Genomic DNA, 24,052 nt, shown 5'->3' on the forward strand with positions numbered 1-24,052 from the left:
GACCTCTCCACCTGATTTTATTAAACAAGGCTGAAAACCAGAGAAAGTAACCTAAACAGACCAAAATAATTAATTTTCTACTCCGAGTTAATGGGTTGACATAAAAGAACAGCATTTATAACAACTGTTCCATGTGTCTATTGGAAATGCCCCATCCCTGGAAGTGTTCAAGGTCAGGATGGATGAGGCTTTGAGCAACCTGGTGTAGTGGAGGGTGTCCCTGCCCATGGCAGGGGGGTTGGATCTAGATGATATTTGAGGTCCCTTCCAACCCAAACCATTCTATGATTCTATGAAATGCATGCTTTTTTTGAACCCGAGGACATGAGAGGAGGCAGCCACTGTGACTATAAAAATATCAGTTTCCTGTTGAGATTTGGGACTGTATTTAGACTTGATGGCTTATCATCTGAGAAGCTTCTCTGTACAGAGGGAAAGTTGGTTGGTCGGTTTATTTGTCTTAGGGATAAGGCGATTTCCTGATTGGGATCAGAGTGTTTATATTTGTCAATTTTATGCCAACTGTGAGTAAAAAATCAACTTATTTACTCAAACACTGCCTGTGGTGAATTTGTTCAGTACATCGAATCCGAATTCATTTTTTAATGGGAAATTCATTCATTTTTAATTTGGAAATGTCTGGACTATGCAGCTGTTGCATAGTAAACGATTAGATACTCAAAAGTTCATCTCCAAAAGGAAGCTGAAGCTGGTTTGATCAGAAATAGGAGACTTCCCATGACCTTCCACTGCCTGTCTAAATGCCGATGTGTGAGCTCCAATTGTACATTCAGCTCAAGAGACTTTTATCTGCCCTTTGACTGTGAACAGCTGGCACTGCCCACTCAGTTGGTTCTCTAAGGAACTATCAAAAGCAGTTGCAACATGGAGAAATAAATACTTGCAAGAAAGCTAGGGTGAGAACTTTCACCCACTTATTTGGAAAGATACCAGAGTGAGAAGTTTACAAGCAACATGCCTTTGGCTTGTCTAGTACTCACTTCTCCAAAGCAGAAGAAATCTAAGAACTTATTGAAATGAATTTCATTTCATAGATTTCATAGATTTCTAGGTTGAAAAAGACCTTAGAGATCATCCAGTCCAACCGTCCCTAATCCCCATTAAACCATATCTCTAAGTAGTTCGTCCACCCTGTTCTTAAACACATCCAGGGATGGGGACTCAACCACCTCCCTGGGGTGGTACTTCTGTTTCGTTGCTTCACAGGTGCTCTTGAAAAGTCTCTGCAAAATACAGTATCTCCCTAGGGGAGCAAAACCAAGGCTGAGTCTTATTAAACCTCTGCTTGGCCATCAGAACATAACCAGCATTTAAGAAAAAAAAAAACAAAAAACAAAAAACCAAAAAACCACCAAAAAACAAACCCAGGAGTTTTGTAATTACTACTCTGGAAGAATCTTCAGAACGTCCTAGTTCTGACCCCTGTCCTCCCAGATTCCCTGTGGAACCTCGCATTAATTGCCGATTCTTCTTGTGCCCAACATTTCCTAATCACTAAGGGAATATCACACCTTAGGCTGGGCCTTGCCATTTTAGAGTAGGAGTTCAGACGGGAAAGTGTATCTCTTGTGTTAGTTTGGACTAGCAGAAATGGTATTGCTGAAGCATGGCACAGTCTTCTGGAGTAACTTCCAGTCTAAGCATAAATTCACAGGCACGAGACTTCCCAGCTGCAGCGATTTCTACACAAGCTGTCACAGGTAGTGACAAGTTGGGTGTCAAAAATTTGCTTAAGTTGACATTATTTTTGTGGGACCTCTCCAAACAAACCCAAGCAAATCTCTTTTTAATGCTCATGACAAATATTTCACTTACATTTTAACAAAGACACACATTTCCGAGCTTTCAGGCCAGGTCCTGCTTCATGTTGCTACATGCATGCACTACCAACTATACATTAAGCTGGTGGCTGCAGCTTCTCTTTCAAGCATTTTTATTAATTTGATTTTGTAATAAGCCACCTATTAATATTCTGTTCTGACAACAGACTTCGGTAGTTGTATTATTTCCAGTAAGTATGAATCTGTACCAGCAAATCTAGTGTTGAGAAAGTTATACGATGAGAACAAGGAATATGTAGATTACCCTGTGCTGCTATATGACGACACCATTTATTAGTTGAAAGCAGAGAACTATTTTTGCCCAAAAGAAACATAACTGCTTTGCCTTCCAAAGAAGAAAACACCACCACTATCCCCCCTCCCAAAATCACCAACTCATTAAATGGTTCATAGACTTCAATCTCAAAACCATTTAAGAAGACAGGGTCCACTTGAATTCATACACATCTCTGTACTGAGCTCCCTATAGTTGCGCTGAAGATGACTAATCAGCATGCCACAGGCAAAGTGTGGCACCAATACTGCCACAGAGACACATGGCTCCCACTTCTACACAGTGGTAAGAGTAAGAGAATCATATATCAGACTGGATAGCAGGTTCTAGAGAATATTCCTTTCTAACCCCAGATCCTTACGAATCTGCACATACGCACAAGGCACACCAAGTACCTAGCAAGAAAGGTTTTTCTGCCTCACCTCAGACCACTGATTCAGTGCCATGCCTCCACGTGAAGCCGAGGTGAATAGGTCTTCTCAGTTATACATGAGACACAGAAATCTTCTGACTCCTACAAACATGCAGCTGGAGTCCTGAGCCATGAGAGTTAACAACAATGCTACTCCGTGAGGTTAGACTGAAGAAAAGTAAAGCAAAGAAAAAACAAAGGAACATCACAGAATCACAGAATGTTAGGGATTGGAAGGGACCTCAAAGGATCATCTAGTCCAATCCCCCTGCCGGAGCAGGACCACCTAGATCAGATCACACAAGAACGCGTCCAGGCAGGTTTTGAACATCTCCAGAGAAGGAGACTCCACAATCTCTCTGGGCAGCCTGTTCCAGTGTTCTGTTACCCTTACTGGGAAGAAGTTCTTCCTCATGTTTAAGCAGAACCTCCTATGTTCCAGCTTGTATCCATTTCCCCTTGTCCTATCATCGGATGCCAGTGAGAAGAGCCTGGCTCCATCCTCATGACAGTCACCCTTTACATATTTACAAACATTAATGAGGTCCCCCCTCAGTCTCCTCTTCTCCAAGCTAAAGAGACCCAGCTCCATATAGACATACAGAAGAATCCAGTAAAAAGAGTATTAAAGTAAAAGCAATGTTTTTATTTCTACCTTCCATCACTGGAAAAGGCAATTACATAGCTATTATTGTTCACAGCACAGAATGTGGATAAGGCTTAAATGTCCATTGCTTTTGGATTAGGAAAACCTCACATGACAAGAGCAGAGAGGAACCTGAAGAGGTAAAACAGAAGACTGATGAGAAGCTCAACATGAGCGGGCAATGTGCACTGGCAGCCCAGAAAGCCTACCGTATCCTGGGCTGCATCCAAAGAAGCGTGGCCAGCAGGTCGAGGGAGGGGATTCTGCCCCTTTGCTCTGGTCTCGTGAGACCTCACCTGGAATACTGTGTTCAGCTCTGGGCTCTCCAACACAAGAAGGACATGGAGCTGTTGGAGCAGGTCCAGAGGAGGCCACAAAGATGATCCGAGGGCTGGAGCACCTCTCCTATGAAGACAGGCTGAGAGAGTTGGGGCTGTTGAGCCTGGAGAAGAGAAGGCTCTGGGGTGATCCTATTGCAGCCTTCCAGTACCTAAAGGGGGCCTACAGGAAAGCTGGAGAGGGGCTTTTTACAAGGGCATGTAGTGACAGGACAAGGGGCAATGGATTTAAACTGAAAGAGGGCAGATTTAGATTAGATCTATGGAAGAATTTTTTTACAATGAGGGTGATGAGGCACTGGAACAGGTTGCCCAGAGAAGTTGTGGCTGTCCCATCCCTGGAAGTGTTCAAGGCCAGGCTGGATGAGGCTTTGAGCAACCTGATCTAGTGGAAGGTGTCCCTGCCCATGGCAGGGGGGCTGGAACTAGATGATCTTTGAGGTCCCTTCCAACCCAAACCGTTCTATGACTCTATGATTGACTATCCACACTCTTCGAGCACAATTTGTAAAACTTTCCTTATTTAGAGGGATTGAGGCCTCAAATTAAACCAGATCTTTCACCACAGACACTGGTGAAACTGATGCATTGAGTTTGTTAATTCTCACCAATTACCTGATAAATTGAAGATACATTCCAGGACAGTTTCAAGAGACAAGGTGTTTGAGTGGGGACTTTCCTCATGTAGATCTATGATAACTGCTTGGGGCTACAACAGGAGCACTCATGATAGGAATGGAAGATGACAACGTAGTAGCTGGGTCTATAACGTTGCTGCTTTAACCAGCTTGATAAGGAGAAACACCAGGGGAGGGAAACAAAAACCAGTTCTGCTCTCCTAGAGACAGATCACACCTGCCTCCTCTCCAAGGACACAGCTTTAATGACTAGTAGTTTCTAAAGTAGAGGGGTTCTCCTGTGTTTTACTTGCCAGGTGAGAGCAATGGTGTTTTCAGGCATTCAAAATAAGACTGCAATGTTAGTAATATATATGATGGAAATGAGGTGCATTTTATGTTAGAACCAACTACCTAGGTTCTAATGATGTCCCTCCTGGAGAGTTTCTTCTTGCCTTAAATTTGACAAAAATGTTTGCTATTTTAACAAGGAATAAAACCAGACCCATAGCGAGAAGAAAGGTACACTCTGTGCTTGCCACTCATTTTACAAGTTGTCATGTTTTACTTTTGAACAGGATATACACATATAATTATTAAATATATATATAATATATATGAATGTTACATAAAAAATCTTACTGGTAAGTTAAAAAAGCACATGATCCAAAATTTCATCTAATCATGAACTAGCGGGCAACATAATTAAAAATAAGCCAATGCAATATTTCATTGCATGTGGTGCTTTTAGCTAGAAAGTAACTTTAAGTCAAGTGAGGAACTCAAAGGAAACTCCAATGAATAACTGGCAAAATATAATCTGAGCAACCTTTTCTCTTTCTAAACTAAGGAGAGAAGTCAAAAAATAAGGAGATTATAAAGTAAGTAAGGAGATTTATAAAGGTAAAACATCCCACGAAGTAAAATCACTTCGAATTAAGAGGCAGGAAAAAATTTACTGTAAAAATATGAGCTAAGACGGGAATAGTAGCAGGCAAATTTTACGGCTGTGAGTGGATGGTAGATGACATCTACAAAGCAACTTTAAGTGCTGGACAAAAGTCACTGGAGGCAAGGTAAGATGAGAAAGAGCCCAGTGTGTTCACACAAGGGCTCACAAGAGGCTCCCGAGGGAAAGGGGAAAGGTGGCAGAAGTACCTACACTGGGTGCAAATGCAAGGACAGCAGGGGCTAATGATGTGACTACATTATTGTAGTCACTGAAAAAGGTGACAAGGAAAATGTCCAGTGCCCCAGACAGAAACCAGCACGCAGATAAAACATAAAGTGACAAGGATAATCAAGATGTTCCAATAGTTGGGACTGAGAGAAAGAAATTACCACCTTGAACACATCTCTCTTTAAAGTTTGTTATTCATGTGTCCAGCTATGAAAAATCCTATTGAGTGACATCGACCACCAGTTTTAAACTAAGAAGATTACAATTTAGAAAACTACAAAGAAATTAAATATTCTAGAATCTCTTCTCTCCTTAGCCTGACTGGCGACCTCTTAAAATCTGTTTTCCTGGGCTTGCTGAAGGGCATATTTCTTTTTTTGCCTTTTTCCCCCTTTATTAGAAATATGAACAGCAACTTCCTATTACTCACTTTATTTCCTGTTCATTCACTGTTGCTCTCATTTTTACATTAGCACTGACGCAAAAACCACGGCAAACCATGCATAGGCTAAGCTTTAAAAAATTAAGGAGAGTATTTGTCAACCTTTTAATTCCTCTGTTAAACAAACAAAAAACCCACAACCCACACAACCAGGAATCCATCTGTAACTGAATGAGCAATGCAAGGAATCTACAGACTCATTCTTTTAAAGCTATGAACAGAGAAAAGAAGATTCTGTGAAGAAGACTGCCCTTGCTAGTTTTTTGAAGGCAGAAAGAATGTGAAACAAAAGGTTTGAGGAGAAAATGAGAAGCAGCTTTCAAAACACCACTGCGTTAGGAGGGAAAAGGGGGAAGGGAGGGAAGAAAAAGGGAGAGGGGGAAAAAAGAGAAAAAGGGGAAAATAAAGGAAAAAACAGGAGGAAAAAGGAGAAAAAAAGCCAATCCAACAGCTTGAGTGCTAGAATCTTTAATACTGCCAATACACAAACCTGTCAAACATTTTCCTCTCATCTACTATGCTTCTTTCTTTAATACTACAGTCCTTCTGAAAAGAGGAGGTAGGAAAAAAATGATTGCACTAAATCTGCATAACTGCACAACACAGGAGATTTATGAGCATTTTTTAACAGCCAAATCAGCCAAACAAATTGTCTGCAGAACTGCAACAGTAAGCTACTGGGGTTCTTACTGTCGGCAACATCACAAGTGTGTTGGGAAAATCAAATCTTCTATTGTAAAAATCAATCACAATTCCTATTCTGTTCCTCAATCCCTAAAAAAAAAGCCAAAAAACCTGAGTGCTGCTAATTTAGCTTTCTCATTGAAGAATGAATACCAGATAAAAAGGGAGCCGACAGCTGGCCCAGAGCCAAAAGAAAGCTTTCAGGCACAAAAATTGCCCAGAACAATGTTTGTTCTGCACTCAAGAAGTTTTTTTACATGCAACTCTGTACCAACAAGATGGGCAGATGTGGCGACATGGCTAGGAATATACATTTATGATGGAGCATACTGCTTTTTAAAAGGAAAAACAAATTAGAGATTAACACCTTTTTATGCAAGCTGCAAGAAGAATTCCTGGAGAAATTCATTTCAGCACAAGGAACAAGGTTTCTTTCAAAAAGTCACCCTTTAACTGGGAAGGGCGCTTCTTTGCAGGGAGTCTGAACTGAGAAATACGCAGCTCCTTGCTTTCTATTTATAGTCATTCAGGCAGTGAATAGTCTCATTCCAAATGCCACAAGGCATACTCACAACCTTTTATTCTAGAGACCTGATTTGTGTTTCACTTCAAAAAGTCCAGCCCGACAAAAAAAAAAAAAAAAAAAGAGAGGAGACAAAGAAACTGCAATGCAACACGCAACAGAAACACTTTCTTCCCCAACTTTTCCTTTATGAAGGTGGTGCTGGAGAGTGTGGAAAAGAGGGGTGTTTTTTCTAGAAACTTCCCTATGGGAAGGAAAAAAAGTGTGAGCTTTGGAAGCACATGCATTTTTACTCATTAACACTGAACACCAGTTGCCCTGCAATTTAAGCAAGTCTGGGGGAAGGAGGAAAAGGAGAGGGGTGAGAGCATTTCAATTACTTGGCTTTGAAGGACCCTTCTGAATGAGAGAGACAGAAAACACTTGTCAAATGCAAGTTCAAGTGAAAGCCACTTCTGCCAATGAAGTGTGCAGATGGCTGTGGGGGTTCTGGGCCTCTATTATGTCTTTATTGCTTACAAAAAGGCAAGGGTCACCTTCAGTTTAGCACAAGTTAGCATCCTTTCCCACAGAATGACTCTGGTCAATCAAGCCAAGCAAAGGAAGTCTTCTGCTATCCCACCAGTGCACTGAAGAATTTTTAGAAAGGCTAAATAGACACAAAAACTTTGGTCCCATGTATGCTACTGACATTTATCAGAAAAATTTCCCACCATTGCAGGCAATCTTGGGACAACTAGGGTAGGTTGGTGGTGGCTGCCACGTAAAGTCTGTTAAGATTTCTTTCTTATTAGGGCTGGATGATGTGAGTCTAAAAACGGTATTGACAGCTTTCAAAATTTCACTAATAAGATGTGGCATGAAAAGCAAGTTCTACACCTCCATTTTTAGCCCGTGTTCTTCAGAAACATGGGAACCCCACTAGGCCAGCCCATCATGTCAGGTCTTCTGTTTCTAACAACGTCCAGCTTCACAGGTTTCACAATCTAAGGTTGCAGAAATTTCTGCCAATAGGCATGTGTGGTACCACCACCTGCCCTCCTAGCGCTGCTCAAGATGATCCAGCTGGTCCCTTCCAACAGTATCTTCTGAGGTGCTGTGAAATACCATCACCAATGCAGAACCCTTAAGAAAGCCAACAAAGCTGAAACAGAAGGCGCCTCGAATTTGTGTTTGTGGCATCAAACTCTGTATTCTTCATTTGAAAAGCTCATCTCTAAGGTCACTAAACGTCAAGAAAGATGTGGTGTCCTCCTCAGTGGGTTCAAAGGGTTACCTACAAGAAGAGCTCCAGATACTAAAAGGTCAAGTATTTCCAATACTTTCCTTCAAAAACAGCAATAGGAAAATAAAAGCAGGAGAAGGACTTTTTCCCAGTGAAAAGTTAGCTCCTAAATTATTGTGACAAACCAACCTACCTGATAGGATGCACCGTGCATATTGACACAACTATCCCCAAAGTATCAGAGAAACAAGTCTCTCTCAACACTGCTACAAGACAATATTCATGGGATCACAACTCCTGGGCAGCACAAATCACCATCCCTCTAGGTCAGAGGTAAGCTGTAAGGCAAAGCTCAGTATGATTCTTGCAAGAGAACAGGAGAAAATAGGAAAACAAAAGCAAAAAGGGGAACAGTATTTAAAGAAAATTCCAAATGGCTATTAGCAAACAATACAGCAAGTAATTTCGAGAAGGCTACTAAGTTAAAAACTCTCTTAACTATCCTACCTGCTAGTCTAACAAAGAAACTCCAAGTTACTCCAGCTTCCACAGAAGCCACATTTTTCTCAGCAACTGGAAGAAGACATACTTATTCTGCACCAGAAAAGACTAGGTTCTTATAAAGGGGGGGCCCATTTCCACACTTTATAGGTACAGAAGCTTCATACCACTAAACACAAAATCCCTCTTTTAAATACAGGAAGTTGATCCTAGCAAGGGAAGTAAAGCAGAATTATCTCCCTCGCAAGCAGAAAAGGGTGATTTGGTATCAGATAGTATAAAATAATCTTCAGGGAGAAAGGAGAGCCTCAAGCATCTAAAACTCAAATAATTCTTCAACTTTGTAGCTTAATATATCCTCAGGATTTCCTCTTGACAAATATAGCAAAAGCTGCACATACAGAAGTAATTCCTAAGCACTCCACAAAGACCAAATTTAGAAGCTATTTGCCAGTTGCTCATTTCTTAAGTTATCCCTTTAAAAAAAGTAGTACGAAACAATATAGTCCCTGGAAATTCAACAAGATTTAGAGGTCTTTATGACCTCTCTCTCTCCGTCCCCTATACAGCAACCCTAATAAATCATAAATGGCTGTAGATGAAAATAAGTTCATAGTGGTCCAGATTCCACTGTGGAAAGACTCAAAGGAGTATTTAAACTTGCAGCTGCCAATATTTGTGGATTTATCACTTCAAAGCTACTGGATACAGTATCAAGCTGGGCGTATAAAAGTTTGGGAGAATCCCTATCAAGAGCATCCTATGGAGGGTTGTTCAATCAAACCATTATTCTGAGAGTTTTCTACTGGTGCATTAAGTGGCATGACTAACACAGGCCGCATCATCTCCTGTATCCTCTACTCGGGACAAGAAGTCCGTGCTGTGACTGCTTCCACACAATGTGGTTTTGCTGCAAGGCTGGTTTTGCTCTACTTCTTTACAGATGAACACTTCTGGTTATTTACGATGCTGAAGGTATGGTCAACTAATATGAACCTTGCAGTTGGAACAGAGAGTACCGAAATTTTTGATGTTTTTAAGTTCCTGGAAATTGGGAAAATGGGGGAGGAGGAGAGGTTAATCTAGTATCTCAGCACAACCCTCGAGAAAAAATTATCTTTACTACAGAAAAGATTCACCCTTATCGTGGAAAATGCATTCATGCTCAACAGTACCCTAGACAGCAGTTTTCACTTCACATGTGTCGCTGCCTTTTCCATATGCATGGCCTGGACCATGACTGCAGTCTTGAATTTGATTCGAAATTATCGGGGAAATTTCAGCTTAAAGAACTAACAACGTGCTCATGGCACCACATGCTGCTGAGGAGACATGGTACAATACTTTTGGTCCAGGACGTTTGCCTTGAGGACCAAAGCCTCCACACCCCTGTCTACTGGGCTGTGGCATTTCAGTCAAAAGCTGATAAAGACAAGACTAACTGAGGCTAGATCATCATCCACCTGTGGAAGCACTCCCCACCCCATCCCATCCCATAGGAATGGCAGAAAAAGTTTTACTCAAGACTGCTGAAGAATGGGAGATGATATGTATCTCCAAGAGCACTACTAAACACAGGATGGAATTGGCCAAAGTTCAGACGTGTCCCTTATACCAAATACTTTCCTTTTCAACACTGTCATACCTTTCTCTTGCTCAGAGCTCAGACACAAGCTCACCTGGTAGCTAGCTCAGAATGCTGAAAAGGGACAAGAGGGAATTCACCATGGTAAGTTTATCTTCTTCCATTCGGTCAATGAGTCACTCTGCTCTGAGAACACTTCCTTACTACCTACCTTAGAGCAGAAAGGTGCAACACTTGTGTTCTGATCAGCTAAAGCATCTCATTTTGTGAACCTGGACCTGACTTTTTTCAGCAGCTCCCACACTCGGTAACAGTCCTCTTAAAAGTAAACAAAGCTCATGTGGTACATGGTATAAAATAACATATTGAAATTCCTAATTAAGCAGCAAGCAAAATACAGACAATTTGATTTTGTAATTAGAAGAGTGGAGCTCCTAAACAGGATATGGACATTGTGTGTTAGCAGGTAGAAGCTGGCTATATTTCTGTGTTCCAGAAAAAGGTAGTCTCACACCAGAAAATCCCGTACCAGAGTTCAGGGTTTAGAAACATGTAACACAGCCAGAAGAGCTTAAATTCCTAAGTAACCATTAGGATCTGGAATCACTCAGCAATCTGACCTGTTGAACATTACAGATCACTGTATGTCATTCTCAGCAGCCTCTGTTCGCCACTACGGGCTGGTGTGTACAAGGCTGGACCAACTGCAATATCATTTCTACAGTAGCAAACTAGTTAAGAAAGATCATTCCAAATATGCCTGAGCAGAAAACTCTAAATTCTTTCAGCAGAGGAAGCTGAGACTCCACTAACATGCCTGCCAGTCTGAACTGAGGTGCTTATTCTTGACTCCAAATCTGGTGATGAGTCTGCTGGTGCAAGCAGAACAAAGCCAACAGACAGATGAGAGAGTGGGGATTCCTGAAGAGGAAAGAATAAAAGCCCCTCTTCCTGCCAGGTTTCCTTTTTCTTCCTAAAAGTGCACACCCCCTTTTCACTGAAGAAGCCTGGCAGGCTGTATATAATTTTGTAGAATTAGTGAGAATCTGTTTAATTCTTTATGCAACTCTCCACAGATATTTATAATTGTCATTGTTAAAGTACTGAAGTCAAAGATACAGCTCTCTTCCTTCTCAGAAAGCCTGTGTTCCATCCCAGCAATGTCCCTCCGGGAAAAGCAATCATAACTAATCATTTGTCATCAGTCTCAACAAAGTCCAAGAACTGCCAGAACCCTGAGACAACATTTTAAGATTGTTGTTCCTCCAAATGACTCCTCCTATCCATTCTACAATGACTATCTGGCTGCTGGTAAAAATTTGGTCCCAAGCTCACTAGAATAGATTACTGCCCTTCAGAACCTTAAAAGATCATTAGTTATATGCCAGTCTTTGGACATTGTTACAAATATCGCTCTCGTGTAATAATGTTTGCCAAGTAGCTCCCTCCAAGTAAAACAAAAAAAACCCATCAACCTATATACAACTGCATTTGTGCTTGCTGGTTCTGCAAGCAAAACACACAGCAACATAGAGGACTAACAGCTATTTAGAAGTAATAATGTATATTATTATTATTTAGAACTATTAATGTGTATATATATGATGTATAATGTTAACAAACCACATACACAACCTCCAACAAGAAACCATACCCAACGGCCACAAACATGTACACATGTCACTCCTCCAACAACACAGCTTAATCCCAGGCAGGAGAGTAGTACACTGCAAAAAATAAAACTACAAGCATCACTACTGGAAGCATTCAAAGGAGCAGCCCAGGCTGCAGGAAAATGCTGCAGAACAGAGCCAACAGCACTGTTCGCAGGCCCAATCCTGACATGTGCTATTCAACATTAGGCTATTATATGTCAATATGATATGACACGTATCATTTTAGATACGTAGCTCTTGCATCTAGAAAGGATATAATTTACAAATGTATCAGAAGGAAAAACTACAGCATATAGTGTATATATGCTTGATCTAGGGACCATACCCATAGTATAAGCTTCAATTAATAACTTACTTCCCGCAATTACACCAGCTGTCATTTCTCTGTCACAGTTCTAAACCAAATCAAATGGCACTGAGAAGTTTCAAAGAAACCACTGAAATTAAGGCTCCCTCACTACCATAAATTTAAGTGATTTTATTACTGCAGCTGTCCACTTAGACTATAGATATCTATACTTTAGATATCTATACTTTAGATCAAGGAGATTCTGTATTTCTTATTTCTATAGCCATTTCACTTTTCTGTTCTCATGTAATAAAACAAATATGCAGTGTGGGGATTATTTACATTCATATAAACTAGGTCTTCTGAAATACACTTATATTTATAGAAAAATGATGCTTTGAGGTTTTTATACCTAATTAGCATGTGGCAATCTGTTTAAATTAGTTGTTCTCTCCACCAGATTTGCTTGTTTCAATAAATTAGTCCAGAATATCTCCCAAGTAGTTTATTACCTACATAGCCTTTTTAATCCTTCGGTGAAAAATATCAGTACAAAGAAACACATGCACACAAATGTATTGGTTATGAGAAAACGTCCCATGTATAAATTAAATATCGCATTTTTAGGTCAAATGACTGGAAAACAAAGTGCAATATGTGAAGTACACTTGGACTTGTTCAGAAAAAGCAATCTTAAATTAGTTTAGTTGTTACTTTTTCTCCCCAATACAACTGACTTTTGCAAAGCCTACTCCCATTTAAGTAGCAAATTGCATAAATACATTATGCAGAATGTAATTAACAACAAACTAGTTATAAAGATTGTGTCCTGAAATTCCAAGGACAGCCCACATAACTGCATCTTGGAAAATTTTTTCAGTGAACTCCAGGATTGTCATCTGGTGCTGATTTAGGCTTTACACTTATCCTACAAACTTGCAAAGAATTAATGTACATAAGTAAGAGTCCCCTGCAAAGACAAACGAAGGACATTTGTCAATAGAGGGGAAGTGGGAGGGACAAGGGGAAGCAGCCAGAAGGCACAGTCTGCATAACATTTATTTCAAGAATATTGCACAAACTTGAGTAAAATGCACACATAATAACAGGCACCTGAGAATTCAGTAACTGCTCATTATGCAATTATACGTTAGGCACTTTAAGCAAATGCTGAAGAAATAATACATGGGAAAACCTGGCTAACCACAACATTGTTTTTGAGGAGAATTAGGAAACTCTACATGTGGATGGCATTGGGTCTTTGCTTCTCTCTCTGCTGGAATCCTGTAATCCTTATTAATCTGCTGTTTGTTCCTGGAAAGTACCTTTTCTCTGCCAGTAAAATCCAGAGTTCAGTTGGATTAATCCACGCCTTTTACTCGTAGCTGAAGCTACATGTGCAGACAAACAGATGATTTCGACAGACACGACTCAAAATTTGCTATCTATTTTTCCTTGCCATACACTTTGCCAAACTAATTTAAAAAAAAAAAAAACAACAACAATTAAATTGAAAGCTGGGAACAATGCTACTACAGGGTGCCAAATTTGCAGTGAAAGCCCCATATGCTCCTGTCACACAAAATTTTGACAAGCCTTGCCAAATGGTTTCTTCAGGATGCAAAGTGCTTGCGCAGTGACTGAGCCCTTTGTGTTGCAGCTGAATGCTGCCGATGGGAAGGTTAGGAAAGGGTTCTTGCCAGGAAAGTGTAACTGCTGTTTTCACCCTGTGAAGTTTCACACACACAAATAAGAACATACTCTCCTGGGATGGGACGCTGCTTGGTACCCTCAACAGCTCTGCAGCATTTCTTTTCTAATTGTGGAAAAGCGCATCTAAGCGTAATGTCAAAACGTGTTACCAAAACCAAACAAAACCACCTTCAAAACAAACAAACCAAAAAACCAAACCAGAGACATTTATGGTACATTTCCAACCCGAGGTCCAGCAAAAATAGAACAGATGTCTTCAGTTTATCAAATTTCCAAGCTGTACAAAGTTCAGTCACTGTTTAAGAACTTCGGATATGAACAGGGCCTTCCCAGGGAGACTAAGATGACTCCCTGCAAATCTCAAACACTGGAAACCAGAGCAGAATACCAAGTGCAGATATGCACAAATACGCACAAGCTATATTCCCTCATTTTTTTCTATATGGAAAGCAGTTGAAGGCATGCTATGTGATGAAAGCAATTCTCAAATACAAGCAGCTGTCAGAAAGCTACAGAAAAGCCTACACAGTGCACTTTTTACATTATACAGTCAACTTTTCCAGTGCAGAGCAATGTATGGCCCAGTCACTGTCCTTCTCCCGTACAATCTGAGAGCTCTTCGTCGTCCTACCTCCACAGCACAGAGCAGTCCACATGCCACAAGCCACTTTCTTTGCCTTCTGCAGTAGAGTGCAGCCGCAGAGTGCCACTTTCTGAACCGTGTAGGGGCCCTCCAGTCGGTTGAAGGCTTCCTCCTTCCTACTGTCCCACCTATGCTACTTTTATGTGTACATAAACTAAATTTTTCCAGTAACACGGTTCAAGGTAGTTTTAGGTGCTTACCAGGAAAAAGAAAAATCCTAATACTCAGCTAGGTCAACTACAGTATAAAATATAAACGTGTATCCCTGACATGCAGTCAGCTAGTTCTTGTTTCTGACAAGCTGTGGATGCAACACACGTACATACACAGAACAAATCACAGAGCCACCGGCTGCATTGCCCAGCCACTTCAATGGCATGCTCTTGGCAACAGAGCACGTGCATAAGAGAAAGAGTTTATGCTGAGTAACTTCAACAGCAAGTAAAAATGGCAATGCCCCACCTCATACACCACACAGTGCGGTTTCACATGCACTGGGGCCAGCAGAGTAGCACAAACTGTGGCTTATGGGGAAACCTAGGGTATTGACAGTACCTCCCAAACAAAGAAATCTTGCAGAAAAAGACTGTTAGGTTACAAACATAGCAAGATGACCAATAAATATGAAATACAATTCATCAGATCAATTTGCTTCTATTCTAAAATATTTCCTTAGCACACTTTCTTCGTCTTGGCTGAGGAGTATTAATGAAAAGAAGCTCTATTAGAAACCAGCCTCAAACTGGCCAGTATCTGAGCTGTGTCAGAGACAGGTTAAGTCACACAGCTCTCTCACAAGAGCGCAGAATATACAAACGTGTGTGGCACATCTTCCAAAATGGAAACTGAAAATTTATTTTCTAATGGAAGTTCTGTAATAGACATCTGACATCCATTTCTACTGATAACATGTCAGTGCCATTTTAACTCCTGCCAGTCCAGAACAGAGCACAACAGACTCCTTCACAGCATGGTGCAGAACTCCGGGCAAACACACATGATTTTTTTACCCTGTCATATCCTAAGTGGGCTTATTCAGATATTTGTAAATACAGCCTCAGGAGAAGTCTGTTCATGATAGCTAACAAATGTAAACTCCAAGCATAAAAAGTGCAAAAACAACAGAAAAAGGGAGGATAGACTTAAAATGAGAGTATTCACACTTGTTTTAATCTAAGAAAATGTGGAAGCCATTGCTAGGAGCATGAAGATTTCACTTTTTGTGCCAGCAATTAAAATGGGGTTGCACAATATATAGGAATCGATGTATCTACAGATGTCACAACCCACTTCACATGAAAGAATATCTTCTGTTTGCAAGACCAAGTGAACCACCCTCTTCTCTCTATTTTTGCAAATAGAAGAGAACCACAAAAAGTAAGTATAATAAGCAAAAGAAAAACTGAGGGAATAAAAAGCCCTTACGTTGGCTTCTCTGATTTTCCTAAACTTCGATGCCAAACCAAACAGCGTTGCTGGCTTCGCTGCCTTACAATGAAGTGAGACAGAATGAATAGACCACTTAAACCCATGAAATGCATTGCACAACTACAAAAGCAATAAAAGGTGGCATCTGGAATCTTCCCTGTCCTGCAGGCTGAAAGGTAAGGAGGGACAGGACTTCTCTGGTACTCATCAAGCCCAGTACTTAGCTACAGCCAAACACTGAAGTTAAATCTCTGGAGCTAGCAGACAGTCTTGCCTCTCTTCCTGAGGGCAAAACCTTTACAAAGCAGAGTCATTTCGCAAAATTTATTTATTTAAAAATGCTGCCTATGCCACACCCCCGAACAGCATGAAAACTCAATCAACTTCACAGGCCATGACCAACGGAAAAATTTCTATATTGCTTTTCTTAGGCATTTGTATAGAAATAGACTGCTGTTAACAGTATAGTCAAAACACAATTTCAGCAAGTTAGCTTATACCATAGGAAGAAAACTTTTAATTATTGCTTTAAAGAGAAAAAAAATTTGTTGGGTCTTTACTCTCACATTCGAGTTTGATAATTGTTTTTATGAATTTATCTCAGTTAGCTAGTTATTCCCCTCGTCTTACTTTGAAGCTGATTCAAATTCCCTGGAGAATGAAAACACTCAGAGCTAATTATTTAGCACCTTTAATATTCAAACTGTTCTTCTGACATATTTGTGGAAGATAAACAAGTACTTCACACTAAGAACATACCACAACCTATGGTCACCGATCACCTGGAGCTTAACAAGACATTAAAAAGGAACATTTGTCTGGCTGAAAAATCTAATGACCTAATGGTAACTGAATAGGAATTTTTGAATTTGCCTGATCTCAGGTCACGTCTCATGCTGTCATCCAAACCCTCAGGTTAATCATAACCTACTATAACAACTTTAGACTGAGGTTCAAAATCCAATTTTTCCTTCTTAGAAATATGAGCACAAGTGTCCAGTAACAAGATGCACTTCTTCAACAAATATTTTATCTAGAAACTAATCATTGAGGGTAGTGAGGAACACAACAGGATCTTAAGCAACTGATTGAGGATTCTTCACAACATCTGGTTGTATGCATATTCTCATCCATACCCTCAGCTGTCTCAGATTAAACGGACACACTCATGCAAGTAAGCCCGCTACGACATACAGGTCTTCAGCAACTTCATGAACACATCCACAACAAACATATAAAACGGCTGTTGATCAGTATTTCTAGATTACACAAAGACCATGTGTCCCTTCTACATCACAATATTATCAAGCTCTATCAATTTGCTGAATTTCCTCTCAGTTGAATACTGTTGTTAGTAATTCACTGAAACCTCAGAATCTCACGAACACGTGCTAAGAAGCCCAAAAAAACCTTGCCCCAAACCTTCATTCTAGCTCTTTCAGTTATTTCATTTATCACCTTCTGCTCTGAGTGAAACTACTGTGGGACTCAGTTCTCTGCAGCGATATCTAAGACTTGTTTCACTTCTGTGGCAGCACAATTATTCTTTTAGATTAAGATTTAATCATGGGATACTAATGCAAAAAGAATGGGTAAAATGGCATCTCCTTTAGGAGAATGTCTCCTAAAACATCTTGGGCCTCCCCAGTGCAACTGTAAAGGTCCATGATTAGATCAGTACGATGCCTGCTTTGATCGCATTTTAAATTTAAAGCAGTGAATCTCCAGAGACACTTCACTACCTTACTCCTGAGAGCACATTATAACAAATGAGCGGGTAATTTTCTCTAGTGCTTGAGCAACAGGTAGACAGGATGATTTTTTTTGCATTTTTAAGAAAATTCTTCCCAAAGAAAGTGGGGCATAAAAGAATCACACTGTGTTCTATCAAACATTCTTTCGACAATTAAGAAATATTAAATATTGTCATAAATGTTTATACAACATTGTGAAGAGGATTTCTTCTCCTTAAATTCAGAGGCAGAATGACTATATTGTTTTCAAAACAGGTGATACATTAAAAATTACTTCTTGTCCATGCATCTGGACACCACATAATCATTAAGCTCCTGAAATACGGCTCTCCACCTTCTCCTGTACACGAACCTTGCATCAAGTCTTTCACATGCAATTTTAGATACTAGTTCTAAGCACCACAGACAAGTCAAAATATCTTTTAAAGAGATCGTACCTGAGTGTCTCAATTTATTGCAAAAGCCTCAGGTAAAACTTGAGATTTCAAGCAATTAAATTACACTTGTAGCAATGCAGACACAACAAACATAACATTTCTTGCAAAAGTTTTCTGAACCACATGAATGCGTTTCTTCTCAAATATGTCTTGTTATGCTAAATATCATGTTAATATTAAAAAAAAACAGACTCCTCAAAAAACGCGCAACTGTATCGAAGACGTAAGGTGGCACATAAGAACTGCACGTTTTCTAAGAATGCACCCAAGTATGGCTCTATTACTTACCTCAATTTTATCTGTTTTTGCATCTCCCCAGTAAAGCTTGTCTTTTTCAAGATCCAGTGCCAAGCCATTAGGCCAACCTAGGGATGTATTCACAAGAACTCGCCTTTCTGAGCCATCCAAATAAGCACATTCTATCTTCGGACTTTCACCCCAGTCCGTCCAATACATGTAGCTGTAAAAAAAAAGAGGGGAAACAGTCAATGCATGTAATATGCAAGACAAAAAACTGTCAAGATCTTTCCTGCTTTGAAAGAACTTACTAACTTTCTGCTTCTCTAACTGCAGCAAACAAGCCAACTTGAACTGTAATCAGCAATGACATTATAAAGTTTGAGCATTAAATAAATTAAACTATTGAAAATGTGCAGTGGCCCAATTCTTTCATAGTTATGGTAACAAGGAAGACGCAGAGAAAAGAAAATTCAACCAAGCACAAAATGTATAGGTTGACTGAAGAACACTTTATTTAGTAGTCACCTTTTATATACACAGTATTAAAGGGATGAAGCAAGGGAAAGCCAGTTATAGCCAGAACATTTGACAAATAATACACACATCATCTCACAATTTGCAGATTTTGAGTTTCAGGAGACCACAGACTGGATCCAAAGACCTATCACAGGGCTATCAATAAACACAAAACTTACCCCATTACAGGATTGAGCACTATTGCTCGAGGTTCATCTAGGTTTTCTGAGATAAGGATCTTTCTTGATGTCCCATTCAACCTGGTCACTTCAATGCGGTCTGTTCCAGTATCAGTCCAGTACAGGTTCCTTGCCACCCAATCCACAGCAATACCATCTGGATGGTTGATTTCCGTGGTTACCAGAGTCTGTGCTCCAGAGCCATCAAGGTAGGCCCGACGAATTGCCCGGACATCATCATCAGTCCAGTAGATGTAGCCTTCCACAGGATCGTAGTCTATGGCAATTGCGTGTCTGATATTGTCTATCTGCAGAATAATGTCAGTGAAATCTGGCATGTCCAGGGAAATCCTCCTCAAGTCAGTCCTTCTAGCAAGCAGCAAGACTTCTTCAGCACCTGAGGAGAAAACCATTCATGATATCATTTCCTTTGCTATTGATGTGAACACTTCAATACAGCACAGCACACTGTGAACTGCCACTGTCACTATAATACGAAGAGATTTCCTTAAAATAAGGCTATCAAACTTTCATTGAAACATAGACTTGTCTAAGCAGGAAGTTATTCCTAATCAGTTCTTCTCAGCCAGCTACTTGTGCTGGCACTTTTATTTCGCAATGACAGCATCTTTCTCCCAGCCTCCTAAACTAACATGCAATATAGCAACCTCTATCTACAATCTAAAAAAAAATAAAATTTTTCTGAGAGTAGGTCCAAATATTTCATCATGTTATATAGAATTCCACAGCTCAGCCAAAATTCCCACTAGCTGTAACAGAATATTAGATGTGGCTTTCACACAGAAGCCCTACATAATAAATGACAAGGGCTAACAGAAGACTTGAGTATTTTGTAAATAAATTACATTAATGATTTGCTCCAGACAGCCTAACAAGAAAGCAAGTCACAACTACAGCAAGTATTTCTCATCTGGCCAAAGTTGATGCAAAACTAATTCTAAGGCAACAGGATTGTTGTTCTTTTCTCTCCTCTGTTCTTCCTCTCCACTGCAAAGTTTCACTGCTTGTAGAAAGGGTGCCAAACAACAACTTGGAGCACATTTCAAAGACAAATGGCATCTTCGGTGTTGTCTTTCTGGCAACTTCTTTTATCAGTACAAAACCAGGACACGCAGTAAAACATCCAGTTGCTTAACACATTTTCCCCACACTCACCCACGCGTGCTTCAGCACAAAAAAAGCACTATGAGTATCTATCTTTTTCCTACTGTTACTAAACCAATGTTGTGTAGTTTGAAAACTGACAAGGAGTTTTTATAGTTCAGCAACACTTCAAAACTGTAAACCGGAACAAAAGTCACTAGTCATCCAGACCAGCAAACACCAGCGGGAGGTGGTGACTTCCAGTTCCCACCAACAGCCCAGACTGAACAAAAATGGCCAACACGGGACATATATTTTGAGCCCACTAAGAATAACAGAAATTCAAATCCTCATAAGAATATTCTTCTAGAAATAATTCTCACCTAGGCATGCATACGGAGTTCTGCAGACTCAGAAGCTGAATCTATTGCACATCAAAACCAAATTCACATTCAGTTTGGGAGCCGGACTGTGCTGCTCTTTGCTTCTGGGTTTGAAAACCAGAGCTTAGTCTCCAAACAAAACCTCAGCAGCTCTGAAAAGAAACTGTGCTTGGGCTTCAAGTGTGTAATAAAAGGCAAGGATCTAGAAAAGCAGTGTTGTAACATCAACCAAACAAGTCTGTGACACAGCACAGAAGACATAGTTTGATGTGCACTTTGTACCTTAAGTCACCACAGCCCCTGAATGAAGTGGTGCTGTCCCTCTTGCCATGGGCTGCTTGTTCTCACTTCTGTATCATCCCTGCTCACAGGCAAGCACAGCACGGCTGTGTGCTGCAAACTGCACCAAACAGCTGATCCAAATGAAAACTAACTCAACAGAAAGCCACCAGCCTAAGTTAGCAATCAGACTGGTTCACTGCAGAGCTCCACAAACACTTGTGCTGGCACAGGGAGGGACTCCAGCAAGAATGCTGCTTCCAGTCAGCACTGGCTGACAAGGTTTGGAAACTACAGCATCAGTTGCACAAACAAGCTTTGGGGAAAGGCTTGGGTAGAAGGAAAGCAACAATAACTCGGAGCTCAAAACCACGTGGAGAAAAGGGAAGAGGGAAAGCCCATACATTCTTGACAGCAAAACAAAAGAGATATCGACCATCAAATTTCCTTAATACATATTTTCAGGAAGAGTGTTTCTTATGCTTGAAACTTCTGCTTGCTTCTCTGGACATGGCAAAACCAGTAACCTCTTGCCAAACTGAGAAGAGAACAGACCCAGGTGACCAGACAACTTTTAAGGCTTCCTCCCTCCATTGCCCTCTTAGGCAAGCACAGCAACAGTTTGTCATTTTTTAAACTTTCCTTTCTTTTAAGGGAATAACATGCATCAGAAATCCTTAGAAGGCACGGCTAGCAAAACTATTAATTTTCAAAAGCTTTAGGAATCTCATGGATTTTAGCAGAAAGGGAGGATCTTCAAAATAGTAAAAGGGTTGTATTCAAAACTGATTTATGCCACATTAAAATGGTGTTTCTATGGAGTCCTGTTCAAATAGGAAGGTTTTTAGATCTCTCTTGTTTCATTAACTTACTTGTGTTGACATTTTGTTAGAAGTACTTAACAGGTATCAAGTCCCACGGTGCTAAGTATTAAACGTACTCCTTTTTTTCTGACATTACCATTTCCAAAGAATTTATAGTGTCACCAGACACTGGTTTGTCCAGAGCATGTTAGCTTGACAAGAGCAAAAATGAAAAGGAACCCAGGTCATATTATACACGGATTAATATGACCTCCATATTACCTCCAACAATACAGATTGTCCAGCATCAAACAGTCTCTTTACAGAAAAATTTTCCAAAACATCCTATTTCTTCATACATTTAAACACACAGAAAACATTTGATTTCCTAATGCAAATTAAAATTACACCTTAATAGCCAAAGAGGAAAAAAAATCCCTGTTAGAGAGAGCACCTGCAAACCAGGACTCTGCTCTGCAGTCTGCTCAGACAGCAAGCTACAACAGCATAGCAACTACAGCAGAAACATACATCTCATGTAACAAAGTTTTATGTCTTGCTTCTGTGTTTCTGAAATATTTCACTCGTGAGAATCAAATTAAAACCTCCTTTTTAGTGCAAGTTAAGTAAAAATTCAGGCCTCAAAACTCAACATGGAAAGGGGGATGTATCTGGTCATCCAAGCACTCTACAAACACGGAAGAGTTTAAAATCATAAATTAATTTTTTAAGTTATTTTAGCTCATCTGTCTCAAAAAGTGAGCAGCACTGCAGCTGTTCAGCCACTCACACCACTGCGTTTCATATCCATCTCAACTTCTGAACCTCTACTACAATAATATGTCTGCAGTCATAATCTTCATATTAAAGTACGAGTAGTGTGAAGCAGAGGACATCCAATGCATGCCTAGCAACTGATAACACAACAATTACCAATATTACATGTATTTCTAAGATGACCAACATTACAAGCATCACTTCATGGGAACAGACAGATAAGAATCAAATGTGTATGCTTTGCCTCTTCACACAACTGATTGCAGCTTCACTGTGAACAAGGTCAAAGTCGAACGTACCAGAGGAAGGAACTGTCAGTCGAAGCCTCAATTTGTGCCTAGAGATGCTGGGTAGGCAACAGGCTGAAAGACACCATTAATACCTCCCTAAAATTCACAAGCAATACCAAAACAGTCTTCAGTTCCTCACAGCAGCAACAATTGTACTCAATTTTATCTTATTCAGCTCTGTCATATGTTCACCTGTGCATATGATGACACATTCACTTGCATATAAAACAATATTTTGACCAGGAACAGGACAGCCAGGACCACTTGAATCAGCAATTACATAATGACTACAGTCTTCCTGAAAAGGGAAGAGAACGATTCTGTTTATGACATATTCAGTTGTTCTGGCTATTTCTGCAGGCAAACACTACTGCAGAAATATTCCCAAATTCAGTTCTATCCTACTGACATACACAGCTAAAAACTAACTGGGAGAAGAAAACTTTTCTCTGCTGACCTAGCAGACTAGAAAAAAAATCTTCACTTCAGTTGACAACTGGGACAGTTTATTGGTAGTTGAACTAGATGCTTCTTGGGAAATTCTTCTAACATACCTCTCACTGAGACTTATGGGAAAAAGAAATAATGAGGGGAATAATCTACTCGGCCAATTTAAAGTTCTGGCTGCTTTGCAATTTCTACTGTAGAGATGCTTAAAATTAAGTCAAACTATTAAACAACAGGACATGCATCTACATCCTTGGACATTAAAAAACACGTGAACAGAGAAAATGTTATCACAGTATATCTCGCTACATTCTGCCTGCCTCTTGAAAGCTGGTAAAAGATCATTATCATGGGTAACTTTTGATAGGTGCAAAACCCCCAACTTTTATTACAACGCAGTCTAAAATCAGTGTTGGTTCTAACCGTATTTGACTCTATTGTCAAATTTCTGCTAGCGAAAAAAGAGTTGGCAGCAGGCTCTAAGCACAGCACTCAGAGACAAGAACTTGACATTGGTTCTCTCGAAAAACCTGGACAAACACGCTTGTCAGGCTCATTAGTGTTATCTGTATCATGGAGGTATTTTGATGATTAATGTTGGTAGGAATGTTTTCAAGGCTACAGCAGTGCTATGCTGCGACTTGCCTAGTGTTATCCTAGATATCCTAGAACCTGCCTAATTCATTACAGCTAGCTATTTATCTAGTGCTAAAGTGCTATGGCATTTATCGAATTAAATTCATCTTCAAAAACCTCTCTCATTGTACTCATTTTTGTAACCACATGATTAAGAGATTCCCAGCAG

At 40.1% G+C, this 24,052-nt stretch overlaps 1 protein-coding gene across 2 annotated transcripts in view; it reads right to left on the minus strand.

Moving 5' to 3' along the window:
- The window catches only part of LRP5 (LDL receptor related protein 5), a 173,698-nt gene that overhangs the window by 69,995 nt on the left and 79,651 nt on the right, over nt 1-24,052 (minus strand). For both annotated transcript variants that reach the window (XM_086612854.1, XM_086612853.1), the window contains exons 6-7: nt 19,165-19,561; nt 18,518-18,689 (exon numbers count right to left, since the gene is read on the minus strand). In XM_086612854.1, coding sequence (XP_086468980.1) covers nt 18,518-18,689; nt 19,165-19,561 — 569 coding nt within the window. The remainder of the gene's footprint in view (nt 1-18,517; nt 18,690-19,164; nt 19,562-24,052) is intronic.

The sequence above is a fragment of the Tauraco erythrolophus genome, chromosome 6 (genome assembly GCF_009769465.1).
Source record: "Tauraco erythrolophus isolate bTauEry1 chromosome 6, bTauEry1.pri, whole genome shotgun sequence".
Classification (NCBI taxonomy): Eukaryota; Metazoa; Chordata; class Aves; order Musophagiformes; family Musophagidae; genus Tauraco; species Tauraco erythrolophus.